The sequence below is a fragment of the Podarcis cretensis genome, assembly GCF_951804945.1.
Source record: "Podarcis cretensis genome assembly, chromosome: 5".
NCBI classification, from domain to species: Eukaryota; Metazoa; Chordata; class Lepidosauria; order Squamata; family Lacertidae; genus Podarcis; species Podarcis cretensis.
In genome coordinates, this window is record NC_137174.1 from 1,518,568 (window position 1) to 1,535,964 (window position 17,397).

Below are 17,397 nucleotides of genomic sequence, written 5' to 3' on the forward strand. Positions count from 1 at the left end.
TTAACATATATATATATATATTTATATATGGCAGTTTTCTTTATTGATTGCTTGATGTAAAACAATATCAATTGGCAACTGTTTTCACACATTACAAAAAAATATTAAACTTGGCTCAGTCTGCAATCATTTAAGCACAGCCATATTAATTAACAAAACAAATCCCCCCCCCAATAAAAACTAAAAAAACACACCCTATCAAATAGAGCATTTACAAATGCACAAGACACAGGCCACTTTGGCTTTATGGGAAAATATCTTCTAGATTAAAAAAAAAATCTTTAACATAAATAAGTTAGTATAATTTCTCAGTGTCTTTACAAAGTTATGTACACAGGTACAATTCAAAACTTTATTTTTTAAACATACAGGCAATGTAAAAAATACTGTTTAAAGATGTAGTTTTCCTTTCATTTACCCAGCCATGAACATCAGGGACGTGAGTGAGATGAAGAAAGGTTGAAGTTCAGGATTTTACTAATTTTCCTTCCATTCTATTCAGCTGATTTATTTATAAATTACTTTTGAAATCATTTATAGTAATATATTATAGATGGCAAAAATAAAAAGAAATAGAATTGAACACTTAAAGGGTCCTGGAGCAGGAGCAGGAGCCTTTATGCTGCTACATAATGGAAACACAGTTCCCCCATAAAGTCTAGGGCACAATTCCATGGAACATTCTTCTGCACTTGCTGTGAGCTTGATGTCTTCCACAACTGCCCTTCATTTTAGTGGGATTTAGCATAGGCAAACCTCCCACTGAAACATGCTCTGAATAAGTAGAAATTTCACCAGCAAATTCTATCAATCTGCTGTAGCCAGTGTTAACATTGATTTTTAGATTCCATTAATAGGGACAGTACATCTTTAAGAAATAAACACATATGCTGCTTCTCTTCATACAAATCTCTGCTTTCTGGATCTTGGAAGCAGATTTTTGAACCCATCACCTTTTACCACCCCACCCTTTCCCAGAACAAACTAACCCCAAAGGGGAGGGGGGCGCAAGGAGAGGTTTATGTGCTACATAATGTAGGAACTATATACACAGGTAGTACAGTGAAGCAAATGAGGAAAAACTTAATTGCAGAATGCTACATCCAATGCTTTAAGAGGCAGCTCTTTTAAGAGTGCCCGACTTTAGTGTTATTAAATTATGGGTTTGTTTTGTTTCAGTGCGTGTACAAGTTCTCCACTGAGGAGAATCAGTGATATGTTTTCTTTCTTTTTTCATATATAAACTCTGCATCTTCCTTGCTTCATGAACTTGATGCCTTCAAAGAACAAGGAAATGAATGTTCTTAATTCTGAAATTAAAGAAGAGAGCGGGCATTAAGTCGGTGAAGACTACAATAGCTCATTTCATTATTAAGGGTACAAAAAGTCACAAATGGCTATCAAAACACACAGTTGGTCAACATTGTTGCTAGAGGTGGATCAAGGTTCTACTTTGCATTTGGGGCAGAAATCTGTGTACAACTAATCACTACTTGTTAAGTATAACTTGTCTCACCCAACCAACCAATTTTGTATGTGTTTTTTAATAGCCTATCCAATAGAACCATATTTGTTTGCCAGGTTAAACTCTGTTCTGTCAGATTCTGATAGAAGCCTCCAGATTCTTTTAAGCAACACCCATCACATGCCTGATTTCATCCTAGCTCAGACCACAGCTAGTCACAGATAGAAACACACACACACCACACACACACACACACACACACACACACACACACACACCAGTGATGTCCATCAAGATAGGTCCCTACCTTCAAGAAACCTTCATTTATTTTGACAGAGGTGACGACAGCAGACAAGAAATAAGGGAGGGGAGACATGCACTGGCTCTGTCTGCCCCAACCCTACTACCAACTCCACTCAAGGGAACAGTATTTTTCAAATCAAAAGTTGGCATGGCTACCTGTAGGTACATCTAAATTGTTGTGAGGGACTGCTAATTTTGGCTGTTTTCTGGGGATGGGGAAGCACTGAAAACAAAATAATTGCAAACTCCCAATTTCTTTAATGCAATTTTTCTTTCAAATAACCAAATCAACAGAAACAATTGAATTTACACACTTGCCCCTGCTCACCCAAACAGAATGGATTTCTTTAAAAGTATCTGGTTCCAAAGCTTAACCTTTCTACTCATTTGTAGGTCATGTTTGTCAACTTTCTTTACAATACTACTGCTCTAAAAACTCTACTCAGGGGCTGCATTTCCTATACTCTTGTCTCTTTAATTTAGAATTTTGTCTTAATAGTAGTCCCCAGCTACCTGGGGAATAAAAATTCTTAACTCATTTCACTATCAAGTTCTATTGAACTCAGTAGGGCTTACTTCTGAGTAAAGAGTGTTGGGCTGCAAGCTTTTTAAGGATGGTAGACAAAAGTTCACCACATCCAAAAGCCAAATTAGACTACATATTTGAGCTGAAGAAATACTTTATTTTAAAAGAAGGCAAAACCAGTATTTGCAGAGAATGGCCTTGCTTGAACATGTCCATTAATATTAAACCAGAACAACATTGTTCATTACAGTTAAGTGTAGAATAAGAATCAGTGGGGGGAAATTGAAATCTCTTTAGTACACTCATTAATTAATGTGGCTATCAGCTCAACAGTAAATACAAATGAAGCATGTGCAAATTTACTCAGAAGTAAGTCCTACAGAGTTTAATGAAGCTCTGCTTCCCAGTAAGCACAGATAGGATTACAAACCCTAATTGGAAATATGTTCTCCAGGTTTTGGTTACTTTCTAATTAAACTGTAACTCCCACTGAAATCAATGAGTAAAAGTGGTATGGATCAGGCTGCAGGTGTGTTTTTAAGATTACAAAAAAGACACACTAGAGTCCTGTTCTGATATTATCCCCTCAGCTTGACAAAATTGCACTGACTAATTTGCAAAGGTTTACCAATAAGCTCAACCCACGGTACTGAGGTGCTCTCATAATGCATCCTTCATTTTCTGCCATCTGTAGAGATTTCACTAAATGCTATCAGGAAAGGAAACTCACCTAATAAACAATTTACGTTTGATGCCGTCTTGGGCTGGATTTCTTGGGTGTTTGTTCCACTGAGCAGGCACTGGAAGAGTCTTCTGAAATAGCTTCTTCTGTCATGTTGGCTCTTTTGTTTCGAGGAGAGGAATCTAGGAGGGGTGGAGGGGGGAAGAAGCTTAATGTTAAAAATATTTTTGCTGCCGGATCTTGTACTAAATATGAAGGAGGCAGTCGAATGAAGGGGGTGGGAGAAAACACATCCCATAGGCCACTCCTTGAGTCATCTGCCATTTGCAGGAAAGATGGGGCAACAAAGTTGCATGCCTTGATTATATGGTCTCTTTCACTATCTGCTGCATCAGAAAGAATACCAAGTTTTGTAGTGTTGGGTTGGTGGCAAGGGGAGCCCAGGCCATTTGATTAGGGAATCTGATGCCCAGCAAACCTTTCACCTCCCTATGAGGGTAGACAACCATTTTCAAGTCACTTATTTTAGAGTAGTCCCACTGGCTTCAGTTGAACTGCTCCAGAAAAAAATAGATGTGGCATTTGAAGCTCACTAGTAGCCTTAATATCCCCAAGATTAAAACACCCCAGCCCCAAATATGTGGAAGTCACTATCATCGATTTCAGTGGAACCAGCTAGCCTGCCTGACAGCTTGGGTTGTGGTTTTCAGGTCAACTTATGCTTCGGAGTTGCCCTGCTGCTTTATGGGAGACTCCCTACACCACTATCCTGAGGACTGCAACCTTTAAAAAGCACAGCTAACACAAGTGCCTCAAATAACTGGTAATGCAAATTGCATTGCCCTAAGCTCCTTGGAGGAAGGGCAGGATACAACCGATCAAGAACAAGTAAGTAGGGTGCACTTCCTAATAAATTCCATTTGGAAGCAAAGAGATGTCCTTTCCCTCAGCTAACTGCTTGGCTTGGCTTTAAAAAGAAGAAAACAAATCAACGGAGTCCCAGGAGTTAGCTTAATGAAGCCTCCATACTTCGAAGTACCGGTAGTTTAACTGCCAGGCTCTTCCCAGCGGCACCTGGCTGCTGCTGCTGCTGCTGCTGCTAGAATGCTAGACTAGATGGACCTTTGGTCGGATCCTGCAACGCAGGTCACGGGCAGCTCTCTCCTCCCTCCTCAATGCAACCCCGAGCTGGCCTGTTTGCGCGAAGGAGAGAGGAGCAAGTGGGTACTTTACCGTCGGCAGCAGGTCGCTTCCTTGGCCCGGGGCTCTGGCGCCCTAGATCCGCGGCAGCGCCCGCCGCTCCCGTCTCTTGCTGGGGCCGCCGCGCGGCGGCGTCCTCCTCCTCCTCGGCGGAGATTCCGCGAGCGCGCCGGAGCGCCGGAGCGGGGCCGCGGCCGTCCGAGCCCCCCCGGCGCGGCTGGCTGCCGGCCTTGGCGCGGCCCCGGCTCAGCCGGGGGGGTCTGCTGTAGAAGTCGGGCAGGGCGTCCGGGGCCACGGCTTGCCACTCGTACCTGCCTCGCAGGGGCTGGCAGCGCTGGAAGTCGAAGTTCCACTTGCTCCGGCCGGCCTCCTCCAGCGCGCGGCGCTGCTTCTCCAGCTCGCGGGCCAGCTGCTCGTGGTCCACCGGGCCGAAGAGGCTCCGGCAAGCCGACGGCTTCGGGTAGTCCGCCTGCCGGGCTTCCATCCTCTCCAGCGTCGGGCTCCCATTCGAGAGGCGGACGTTGGACATCGCCCGGAGCTGTCCCCCCGCCGCCGCCGCCGCCGCCGCCCGCCCGCGAGCGAGATCCGGCGGCCGATCGGCAGATCCCGACGAGCCCCGCGCCCGGGCTCTTGCGCGAAGGAGGAGAGCGAAGCGGGCGGGTTTAAAACCTGAGCCCGACCGAGAGGAAGACTTCAAAACAAAAACACAGCGAAGAGACCCCCCCCGCCCGCCCGCCCGCCCGCCCGCCCCCAGCCGAGCAGCAGCAGCAGCAGCAGCCGAGCAGCCCTTGCATAAGCCAGAGGCGGGGAAAGGCGGAGAGGAGGGGCGCGCGGGGGGGGGGGGGGCAAGCGGAATGTCTTATTGCGGACCAAGTGCACCAGCGGGGGGGGGGGGAGGAAGCAGATCGCGGAGGCGGAGGCGGAGGCGGGGGGGGGGGGAGCGGAGCAGCAGCAGCAGCGCCCGGACAAATAGCTGGGTGACGGGAGGCGAGGGCTGCCCGGGGATCCTGCGCTTTGGCCCGAAGCCTCGTCCCGATGTCAGCGCCTCGCTCTGTGCGGGTGTTGGGGGGGGGCGGGGGGAGACGAGCCTTTTTTTCAGCCAGTGGCCCAATATGGCGATGGAAGGGAGGCGGACGGAGGAGAAGCTGATTGACACGGCCCGTCTATTTAAACGGAGGGGCCGCGCCATTGGCTGGGGCCGCGGGCGCCGCCCCGTCCCCGCCGCGCGGGGGCTCCGGGGGAGCGAGCGCCGCTTTGTGTTGGGGGCCGGGGCGGAGGCGCCGGGCCCCCGGGGGACTCCCAGCCGGGAGGGGCCTCTCGTCCTGCCCGCCCCCGAGCGGATCCTTCGCGGGAAGGTTTTCTTCCATTCGGCTGCTTCGTGAAATTTATACACCGCTGGATTGTAAAAGCACACGCAAGCAAGCAAAGCCCTCAAAGCGAGAAAACAAGAAAATCGAGAGAAATTCACAGCTAGACTTGAAAACATACAAACGCCAGAATGCGGGGACAGATTGAGATTTGGAAACAACAAATTAAAATACGTCTGTTGCAGCTCTTCGCCCTCCCTGTCTTGTGGGGAGCTGCTGCTTGGGGGTTTTCCGACTGCAATTTTTCCTCCCCCCTAACAACATAGAGCTGAATGGAATGGAAGGAACTTTAAAATGGGGGGAAGGTGGAGACCTCCCCCTCCCCTCCCTCTTTTTATCATTGAGTCCATACAGCTGAAACGAGATTATTTTATTATTATTATTTAAGCTTCTATACCACCCTTCATCCAAAAATCACAGGATCGTTTACAGCAGGGGTAGGCAAACTAAGACCCGGGGCTGGATGCGGCCCAATCACCTCAATCTGGCCCACGGAGGGTCCAAGAAACAGCGTGTTTTTACATGAGTAGAATGTGCCCTTTTATTTAAAATGCATCTCTGGGTTATTTGTGGGGCATAGGAATTCGTTCATTTCCCCCACCCCGCCCCCCAAAAATATAGTACGGCCCACCACATGGTCTGAGGGATGGTGGACTGGCCCACAGCTGAAAAAGGTTGCTGGCCCCTGGTTTACAGCATAAAAATACAAAACAAAAAGACAAAATAGGTAATACAACAAAACTAAACAAACAGAAAAACCAATACACCAGTACGCGCACGCACAAACACATTTTAAAGGCCTTAGGCTGTGTTATAGAGGAACATTTTCTCCTGGTGCCTAAATTACAGATTGGAGCCAAAGAAATGGGGGAAACCTGGCTGTGGAGGCACAAGTGCCCCCCATGCCCAGACCCTCTTGCCTGAAGGGCCAGAGGCAGGGCAGAAGGCCGTTGTGTACCCTATTAACTATGCTGCCTGTTAGATATTAGGTTATTTATTTACTTGATTGAGGGGCAGCAGACCCCCTGCAACCCCTGGCTATGCCCATGACGGGATTCTCAATGCAGAGATAACTGCAGAAGAGGCTGCACATAGCAGCTCTGCATGAGTCACTGCTCTGCATCTTTCCTTCCAGTTGGAGGCACATTCAGAAGAGTGACCTTTGTAGACTCGAAAAGAAAAAATCAGGAGCTGAGTGAAGTGTGCTTCCAGGTTTTATTCAGAAAGAAAGTGAGCATCAGCTACCAGAAATTTGGGGGGAACATTGATCTACAAGATGGCATGATGACTGGCACCCAAAAGTACTCTTAATTAAGCTTGTTCTCCACTTAGGATGGAATATTGCTTCCAACTGTCTCTGCAAAATGCACACCATGCCTAGGGAATGTGCCACTCTGTAGAAAGGTGAACTGATGTGCTTGATGTATGTGTATAATTACTTGTTATTTATTTGTGGTGACTAGTTAGAATTTTGGCACATAACATTTATTCCAATAATCTGTAACATTTCTGGAGGGAATTTGTGTTCTATCAAAGATTCCCCCCCCCCATGTGCATGCAAGGTAATCTAATGAATGTAAATTGCCACCTGACTAAGAATGTCCCTTGAAAAGCAGAATATAAATATGTTAAATAAATAAATAAAACCTGCAAGAGTGTTGCTCCTTTCAGGTGAGGAGGAGAAAGGGAAAGCACCATTTGTGAAGAAAGGCAGTAGTTTCCCTAAGCAGTGGCTCATCCAAAGACAAAACAGGCAGACTCTTCTAAGTGCTAGTACAGTGGTACCTCGGGTTAAGAACTTACTTCATTCCAGAGGTCTGTTCTTAACCTGAAACTGTTCTTAACCTGATGCACCACTTTAGCTAATGGGGCCGCCCGCTGCCGCCACGCCGCCACTGTGCGATTTCTCATCCTGAAGCAAAGTTCTTAACCCGAGGTACTATTTCTGGATTAGCAGAGTCTGTAACCTGAAGCGTCTGTAACCCGAGATACCACTGTAATTCTGCTGTGTTTCTGCAATAGTAATTAGGAGGCAAGGCTGGAACAGTTGATCATTGCAGAGATGCAGCAGCCAACAAGGGATGGGTCCAAGTAGTTCCTATTACTATGAAGAAGGCAACTGCAATTACCCCACCCTTAAAGGATTCTATCCAATCAAGGCAGAGGAGGGAGAGATTTTCCTGTTACAGTTTGACACTTCTTCTTCTTCTTCTTCTTCTTCTTCTTCTTCTTCTTCTTCCTGGCACAGTGAAATTATATATTTCTCCCCTTGTTGAAACCAGAGTTTTGTGAGTGGAGCAGAAAAGTTGGTCAGATGGAGCTGATCCAGAGGTTAATGATCACACACATTTGCACACAATCATTTGCAGAAGGAAATATCAGTTTGTCACCCAAGTTTGCTATTGGTCGGAAAGCTTCGTTCACACATGGATTGCTGTACACTTGGGTTTGGTTCACACATGCATGCTCTATTCTTGTAGTATACAACATTAAGTACGTAGTCTTTTCTATGTGTGGACAGGCCATCATAGATATAAAAGCACTTGCACATTTCCCTTAAGACTACTACTTATACCTGCTTTTCAATGAAGTCGTTTAAAGCATTCAACAGCCATCATTAAATGAGTTCTCAAATATAAAGAAATCATATGATGAACATATATACATGAAAAGCCAGGTCTTGATTTTTGGCTGTGGAATATGCGAACCAACTCCATTAAAAGGCATTGCTGTGAACCGCCCTTTTTATACTGTGAACCACCCTAAGATCTTTGGATCTCAGTATACAAATGTATTTAATTGATGATGATCATGATGATGATGATGATGTGAGAAGGAAAGGACATTCCATTTGTAGTGTTATATTTGTGATGGTGCCTTCACACAGGTAAGTCATCATTTAGTGTTGTAAGTGTTGTAAGCCTGGAGTTGCAGCCAATCACAGCTTCCTGAGGAATATACTTCGTCTTTGCAAACATGTGCTTGTCTGTCAGCATATTGCATCACTGCTCAGAGACCTACACTGACTGGGGGGTTTGTTCCAGGCCGTATTCAAGAGTTACTATTGGTATGTGAAGCCCTTAATAGTTTGAGACCAGTTTATTTCAAAAACTACCTAACCACCCAACCACTTCACAAGTACCACATAATGTTTGTTCCACAACAGCAATGAATTGATTCTTCATATCAGAGGCAGATTTAGGGTAGCACGATTGGTTCGCCTGCATTGGGCCCTGATCTGAGAGGACACTGCAGGGGGTGCCTCAAGAAGGACAAACAACAGAAGGCGAGAGGCAGGGGGCACCGAATTTTGGTGTTGCACAGGGTGCTGCTGAAATGTGAAAGTCCGAAGTCTGCAATTGTTCATATGTGACAGCAATAACGCTTTGGAACTCCCTGCCCATTGATATTCAGTAGTTGCCTTCACTGTACTGTTTCCAGCACCTGCTAAAAACTTATTTGTTTAAGCAAGTCAACCCAGACATGTAAATCTGATTTTTTCAGTAATTTTAATGCATATTTTATGTAAGGCACTTAGAGGTTTTGATGATTAAGTGGTGTATAAATCCTGTGACATATGTGTGTGTGTGGCAATCAGATGCCTTTGTTACCAGGCAATAATGAATAAGGTACTGGAGGGGCTGAGCACCAGGCATGATGATTTTTGTTTCATCTGCACAAGAAAGAGAGAGAAGAAAGGTGGATCAACAGATCCCAAGGTCTCGGATGGACTGACTGGTGATTTTGCAGTTGCATACAAGCCACACTTGCACGCAGGCACCCACCCACCCTTGAGGAGGGTCGGGGGGGTGAGAAATGTCCCTATTTTCACCCAAGGAATGTTGGAGGGCATGGCTTTGTGGAATGCTCTTCCTAAGAAGCTTCCTCTGGCACCTTCATGATACATCCTTAGGTGCCAGGCAAAAATGTTCCTCTTCAACCAGGCCTTGGGCTAATTAAATTTCTATGACCTTTTAAATGTGTTTGTTGGGGAATACTGTTTTGTTTTTAATCTATTTATTTTGTGCTTTTATCCTGTATTTTTATCTTGTGAAACATCTTGAGATCTTTTGATGAAGAGTGGTATATAAATCTAATAAATAATAATAACTTTACAAAATCCTGGGAGATAGGTTAGGATTGCAACCTTGGCTTTCATATGAAACCATCTTGTGAGCATTTTTCCTTCAGAAAGGTATAAAGCACCAGGCCAGCTAGAGTGGCTGGGGAAAGGCAGTAGCGACCTTGCTATGATCTAAAGTGTTTTGTTTATTGTCAGCCACCCCCATCCCTGTCGCACATCGTGAGTGATTGGGGGGCCAGGAGTGCACAGGCAGAGGTGTAGAATCTCCAAACATCACAGCAGCGCCATCCTCTTGTGCAACGAGGACATGACAACCAAGTGAGATGCAGAAGGGAACTGATAAAGAATATGAAGGAGACAGAGTACTTTTAAAATCCTGCTTGACATTGTTCTAAACTCTGGCTGGAAATAAGCAGCAGCTTGATCCCGTCCTCTCAAATACCTCCTTCCAGCCCTGCAAGTCAAGCGTTTTGCATGAATATTCTCCCTCCTTTTCTATAACTTTCCCTATAATTATATGTTTATTTATACCCTGCCTTTTCCTCTGACAAAGACTCAAGGCAGCTTACATATAAAATAGGAACACCTAAAGCATACAGGGCAGTGGCACGGGGGAATCAATCATTTTAAAAAATCAAACATTAATAGGATTAAAACTATATATGAATGTAAAACATCTATTAAAAACATACAAAAAACCCCATATTGCACACTGATTTCTCTTGGAGGAGAAAGTGAATGAAAGGAAGTGAAAGGCCATGTCATCTGCAGCTCAGTTAAGTGAAAGAATGGGTCTGAGTCCATTATTAGTTTCAGTAAATCCAAGAAATCTGCCTAAACTCAGCATAGTTCAGCATAGTTGTGGAGGGCAGGGGTAGGTCAGTTTGAACAGTCCAGCTCACGGGCAGGAGGGAAGAGACAATCTGGGCACAATCTGGCAAGCAGTTCTCCTGCATAAGCCCATTGATATGAGCTCTTACTGCTGCTGCTGCTGCTGCTGCTGCTGCTGCTGCTGCTGCTGCTGCTGCTGCTGCTTTCAGTTGGGAAGGTGCCTATTAACTGGCAGGGGCAGATGCAGAAGAAGACAGCGATGAATCGGAGCTCCTGTATCTTTGCTAGAAGGAAGTGCAGGAGCCATGTCTTTTTTTGGCATCAGGGCACCATAGATGCCAGTTTTTCCTCACTGAGCTCCTTTACCTGGAATGTAAACTTTGGCCACCTCTTATCTTAACGCTAGAAAAAGCTTCACCAAGAGATTTCTGCTGTTTGGAAGCACAGGACCTGTCCGTTGTCAAGAAGACCTGCTTTTAAGCCTTCAACAGCTGCTTGATTGGGAGATATTTAGACTTTTAAAAAATGTTATCTAAACCAGAAAGCCTATCTGCAAAATTTTTGAAAATGTAAACACCACCATTAAGGCCTACACCAAGGTGAGGAGAAAGAGCGGAGCTACAGTTTGCTCACTGACACCTCCAGCTTCCAAGCTAGGTCTAGAATCTCATCCAAACTCTCCAATCACATTGCTTCTGGGGTGGGATGTTGATGCTATAAAATCTTTCTCCCCGTGCCTTGTAACTGAAGAGTCGCACAATGCAAGAAAGTCTTGTGAATACAGCTACCTAGCTATCTAAGCTGTTGCAATTCCTTCACTGCTGCCTAGAGTACCTACCTTGGCTACTGTGATTTCCTCACTGCTGTCTTTTAGGCGATCATTAAATTCCTTCATTAATCCTTACTTTTACATTTTAAACTTTAAGGGTGGTTAGCACAGAACCTCCTGGATCTACCTGTCTGACATCTGGCAGGGTTAATCCTTACCTGGGGGGCTACTACGTCTGCAGGTTTCATGCACCTATGTGAAGAAAAGCCAAAAAGTTACAGCCGGTTTAGTTTCCCAATAAAAAGTCAATGTGAAGGCCGAAGTTTTGGTATTTCAAATATTGGTTCAGATTCAAGGTCTGAGGTTAGCGCCCCACCTCCCGCCACCATGCAATCCAAACCAAATAGGGGCCTGATCTGAAGCATCTAAGAGGACCCCAAAGTGTGTGGGGATTGTCATTGCCCTAGTTTGAAGTACCATTTTGTATTCCAGGATTGCCCAGATCCTTCAACCTGGAAGACAGTGGACTGTTCTGGTCAGTGCACAACCAATAATAATAATAATAATAATAATAATAATAATAATAATAATTTATTTATACTGTAGCACCCTGCTTGTGGTTAACGCTTAGCTGGAATGAAATATTCAACGCAGCAATAGAGAAATTAAAATAGTAATTTATTTGTCAGACAAATAAATATGAGGCACAGTGGTATATGGTTACCAAGCTCTGGCCTGGCCTCTTGCCATTCTGGCCAGCACTCATATTTCCTTAATCCAGCCCCCTTGCTCCTCCTGTGGCTGCCTCTGTCCAATCAGCCTGGTTGAAATTCCTATTGGCTGTTTGCTAGAACCAATCACAAAAGATACACCCATTTCCTCTTGCCCTTTTATGGAAATCAAAAAGCTATATAGTCTTCTATCTATAAATGACAAATAAGTAGTAATATATCTTACATGTGTCTCAACAAGGAATCTTAATTACCAGCTCACCTCTTGCCCTCCTTTCCCTATTGCCTTCCAAAACAGATGATTAATCTTGAATTTTTATCTTAAGCATATGTCAAGGATTTTGAGTTCACATCAACATTGAGAGATCTCCTTCATTTGAAGGTTTCTAAACAAAAGGCCTGACAACCATATATCAGGAGTGCTCGATGGCGTCTCCTGTCTGACAAGGGGGGGGGCTGGTGGCTGATGGCCCCTGTGATCTCTTCCAACTATATGAAATAAGAATCTAGCATTTCTTAAATCCTTTGCATAATTATATTTAAACTAATATATTTAATACATAAATAACCTTTTAAAAGGAAAAGAAATCTTAAAAGGATCTTAGTTTAAGAAAGAAACAGCTTTAGAAAAGACTTCCCAAAAATGCTCTGTTTCTGCCAGCCAGACCAGTTGTCTTTTTCACTGCTCTTGACCTTCTTAACCTTAGGAAGAAGATTTGGCTCATTTTACTATTTATCCACCCTTAATTTGTAGGGTCAGTGTAACCTTGGCTCTCAGCCTGTAATTCCCTTTTTACGACTTTGAGAATTGTTTTCTGCTATAAATCAGGGGGGCCCCTTGTCTAGGAGAAAAACATCTTGCCAAGGTTCTTCTAGGCAGCTGGTCTTCTGCCTGGCATAAAATATTTGAAGATCTTTAAGCTCATTTTTAAAATACAAGCCCTGATTAAACATATAAGCTTTAATAAAAATGCAGGCTTATGATTAGATGCCTCAATACCCCACCCATCTGGAGTAAGCCCCACTTAATTACTTAGGGCTTACTCTCAGGTAAGTGGGATTAAGACTGGAGCCTTATTCATCTTGTCAAATTCAGTGAGACATTTCTAAATGCTTCAGCTCACACTTATGGACAGAGTTTAATTTGCTGCATTTAGAAGCAACATTTATCAACTTGATGGTAGCGTCTAAAAGCGTCTCTTGCCCCATTCCCATCACACACATAGATTCCTTCCACTTCCTGATTTTTGGGAAATTTAGTTTGCCATGCTGTTTCAACCAGGCAGTCTATGGTTGCTGTTGACCAACATTTGCCTTCAAGCCAGTTCACAGCCACGGCATACATTTAAAGTACACAGCTTCCCCAAAAGAGTCCTGGGAATGTACAGTTCTCAGCACTCTTAACAAATTCCCAGGGTTATTTGGAGGAAGCCATGTGCTATAACCCAGATTCAGAAATCAGCTTAATACTGTGCTTTTTGTCTAGTCCTGCTTTGAAGACAAGCAATAGCTACTCCTAACTAGGGTGTAAAGAAGGTTATTATCACATGCAAATAAGAGGAAGAGTGAACAACCACACAGTACACTCTTAATAGCCAAACTATGGTTTTGCAATGACGTATAAGCTGGGCCTGAGTTATGAACCAGGAAGTCCTTGGTTCAAATCTTGCCTTAGTCATGAACACCCTAGTTGGCCTTGGGTGCAGTTCACATTTGCAATATAATAGGGGGATAACGCTACTCTGCTTTCTTACAAGGTTCTTGTAATGATTACTGAGATAATATATGTGGAATACTGTGTACAGACTCTATTATGTAAATCCTTAGTATTATTATGAGGAGTGGAATGTTGCACATTCTTTAAATGTACACTGCCAAAGCACTTTCTGAAAGATGTGGGCAATACATTTATGAATGCTTATAATATTGCTTTCCTTAGATTTCTTGAGGATACCACTGCATTACTTGAGGACTGTTCTGGTTCCTAAGACCCCATGTGAATGACAAGTGTATTTCATTACTGTTAGTGGAGACCAGCCCACATTACTTATTTCAGTTGTGGCTGTTTGCATAGCAAGGCACCATAGCTAAAACTAATCAATGGTGTAATACATTCACAGATTCATGATGAAAATACATGTGTCAGATGAGACAGCGCTGGTCCCAGCACAGCAAATACCTTCTTATCCCTGTTATGTTATTTACACTGGAAATCGGGCTCCCCCCTCCCCGCCGCTACACACATATATACATGATTTAGCATGGGGTAGAGGAAATTCTGATTTATGGCTGTGAAGGGACTGAAAGCCTGGAAACTCTATGCATCCATGGTGCATCCAGAAAAGCCAAGATCCCTGGCATAAAAGTTCCTGCATCATTTCCATTGCTGCCGCCACATGGCAAAGTGTAAGGGCCTGATCAGGACCCAGATCTGGAGTTGTCTAGGAAACCATGCTGGAAGATCCAGGAACCATGCTGGATTATCTTCAGGAACAGATTCTGAGACTGGGTCTACTTTATTATACACAGAATGCATTTAAGGGTCTGGCCTTTTTGGGTCAGAAATGTCTTCATTTCAAATCCTTTAAATTAAGATGTCTGGAAAAGATTGCTACAACTTTTCTTTCTTTCTGAAGCATTGTAAAAATGTTTTTCCCCCCTGTACTGCATTATAACTCTAAGAAAGGGGGGAAACTTACTGCAGTAGCACACAATTAAACACTTGCCCACTCCATGATCTGGGTAAACAAGTTTCTCAAAGAGTTAGATTACATCCAGCCAGGATGGCTCTGCGTTTGTTTTTCTACTGCCAAACTTGGAACCTTCCTGGGAAGGGGTTGTTATTTTCTGCCAGTATTTTCCCAAGTTCAATTCTTGAGGTTCCCAACTGATGACATGCTCTGAATGCAATGCTTTTTTGGCACAGGATGTGCATCTGTGAAAGGGACACTGGCCCTGGTTTTAAGAGCCATTCATTAAATAAAAACACCCAGTGTCATATGTTATGTTTCCCTGAAATGTTTAAAGTCTTTAGTGCATGAAATTAGACAATGGCTGTAAATATTCTTCCCCTAGAATTCAAAGACTAGCTTCCAACAATTTTGGAAGAGGTTGTACCGGTAGTTTTATTTCTCTTTGGAAATTAAAAGGGCAGGTTTTTCTTCCTTCCTTCCTTTATTCCTTTCAGTAAAACACATATTTGGGTGAAGAAAGAAGACTGAAGATTTTCTGTGTGGCTCAGTTTGAACCATAGATAAGCCATTTATTGCTAGTACATACTGTGGTACCTCGGGTTACATACGCTTCAGGTTAGAGACTCCGCTAACCCAGGGTTAAGAACTTTGCTTCAGGACGAGAACAGAAATCGCACGGCGGTGGCAGCAGGAGGCCCCATTAGCTAAAGTGGTACTTCAAGTTAAGAAGTGTTTCAGGTTAAGAATGGACCTCTGGAACAAATTAAGTACTTAACCCGAGGTACCACTGTATTGACTTGTACCTGTGCTGTTACCAGTTCTTGAACACAGGAAGGGAGAGGCCTAGGCTAAACCCTTCTCCAGGAGGTATTAGTTTTCTATGTGCAGGGAACTATTTTCAGTAGGCGAAACATTCAGACACATGATCTCCCACTTCATTCTGCTGATAGTATAAATTGTAATTTGTAAAAACTATCATTCCAACACTTCCTTTGCTTTCACTGCCTCTGCCCCCACCCCACGTTTTTGCATGATTTGAACATGCCACTTGGTTAGAAGCAAGCAAGCAAGCACCCAAGCACTGTACAGTCATTTGAGACTTCGTTTTCCCTTTCTTAAGTTGCACATATGCTTATAGCATTGTTGTACCAATGTGGATCTTCTCCATTTGCAAGTGGCTGACCATGCCATTTTATAAGAAAAGTGATGAAGACATGACCTTGAATTTGCATTGTTTGGGCAGCAGCCTACAGCAGGTGTTCCATCTTCTGAAGTGGACCTGGCTCACTGTGATCACTGCTACCTGTGCTGCTCACATATATTTGCTGGCTGGTGTATGGGATTCAGAGGAAGCAGCAATTGCCAGAATAAAAGTTTCAAATCTCAGCAGTGCCATGTGTGATGCCCAAATTTGGTGCCTCTCCGCCTCTTATGCTCCATTCTAAATCATAGTTGTGGCACCAGCAGCACCCCAAGGCTCTGCGCCCAGAGCAGCCAAACCAGTCACACTCTCCTACATCCACTTCTGCTTTCTTTCTCTCCTCCTGCTCCCAGCCCAACCTTGGATGGCTGTGCCTCTGGAGAGCCTGTGTCAGTGTGTGTAGAACACAGAAGGGGCAGCCTGAAGTGAAAACAGGAGCTGGCTTTGTGGAAGGTGGTGACCTAAAGTCTTGCTCTCCTTCTTTTTCTGTATTTGAGGTGGTGGCGGCAGCGGCGGCAGCAGCAGCAGCAGCAGGAGAGTCCTGTCACTGTAACGTGCAAATACAGAATAGCTTTGTGTTGATCAGTACTTGCTATGAGCACTGGCAGTTGTCTGATTACATTATTTCCCCCCAGAATTTATATGCCACACCCATAGCTCAAAATGGACTACACAATACAATATTTAAAATAAGCAAAGCATTAAACAAACAAACAAACAAACAAACAAAAACTAGGAGTGTACACATTGGTCCAATTCTGTTGCATTCTGCTGCCCGTGGTCCTGGAGAGTTCATCTAATTTCCTGGAGATTCATCTAATTTCCATATAAAATTGTCAGGGGAAATCCTGAAAAGTAAATATGCAATGCACTGCCCCATGAAACTACTTGCAAGATGGTCCAAGGCATGGAGTGCTTTTGAAACTCTTTTGCATGCATTTTAAAAGGTAGTTCTAGCTGCCAAGATGAGTAGTGAGTGCAGGGCTCCTATCCGGCCATGACACACAGTGGTTTTGCTTGTTTGTTTAGATATTCATTTTTGAAATTATTTTCATGCTAGAGGGAAAAAGCACTCAGCCAAAAACTCATGAAAAGTATGAAGGTTCATAACTCCTTGAAAAAGCATCTGTTAAGTAGGTCCAAGGACTATTTGACTTGATACAGTGAACAGTATTACACAAACTAGTGGATTTGTTCATCATGTAAATGTACATAACTCTCTAGAAATCCCTCCAGGCTTCACATTGTGCAGGTGAGATGCACTTCAACAGATCATAATTTATCCTGGCAACTGGACAGTTTAGAGCCATTGAATTAAGCAGCTGGAAGAAAATCACCAGGCTTTTCCAGACTTTGATGGGAAACTCTTTGTCATATTACACGAGAGTCAAATCCTTCCTTCCTCCCCTCCCAAACCACCCATATCCAAGAGTTTGGTGAGTGGATGGGGCAGACTGCCTGTCAATCACCTGGTGTCACAACATCAGGTGGTCCATTGTCACTTGCCTTTGCAAGGCCCAGAGATTAGCTGATTGTCAATGCTTG

General features: G+C 44.0%; 1 protein-coding gene across 1 annotated transcript; it reads right to left on the bottom strand.

Moving 5' to 3' along the window:
• On the bottom strand, positions 1-5,009 carry CDKN1B (cyclin dependent kinase inhibitor 1B). The gene is made up of 3 exons (XM_079975961.1): positions 4,210-5,009; positions 3,025-3,158; positions 1-1,310 (listed from the first exon to the last, which is right to left on the bottom strand). Exons 1-2 carry the CDS (start codon positions 4,703-4,705, stop codon positions 3,037-3,039), a joined length of 618 nt encoding a protein of 205 aa, XP_079832087.1. The 5' UTR covers positions 4,706-5,009; the 3' UTR covers positions 1-1,310; positions 3,025-3,036.
• Between the last annotated feature and the right edge of the window lie 12,388 nt (positions 5,010-17,397).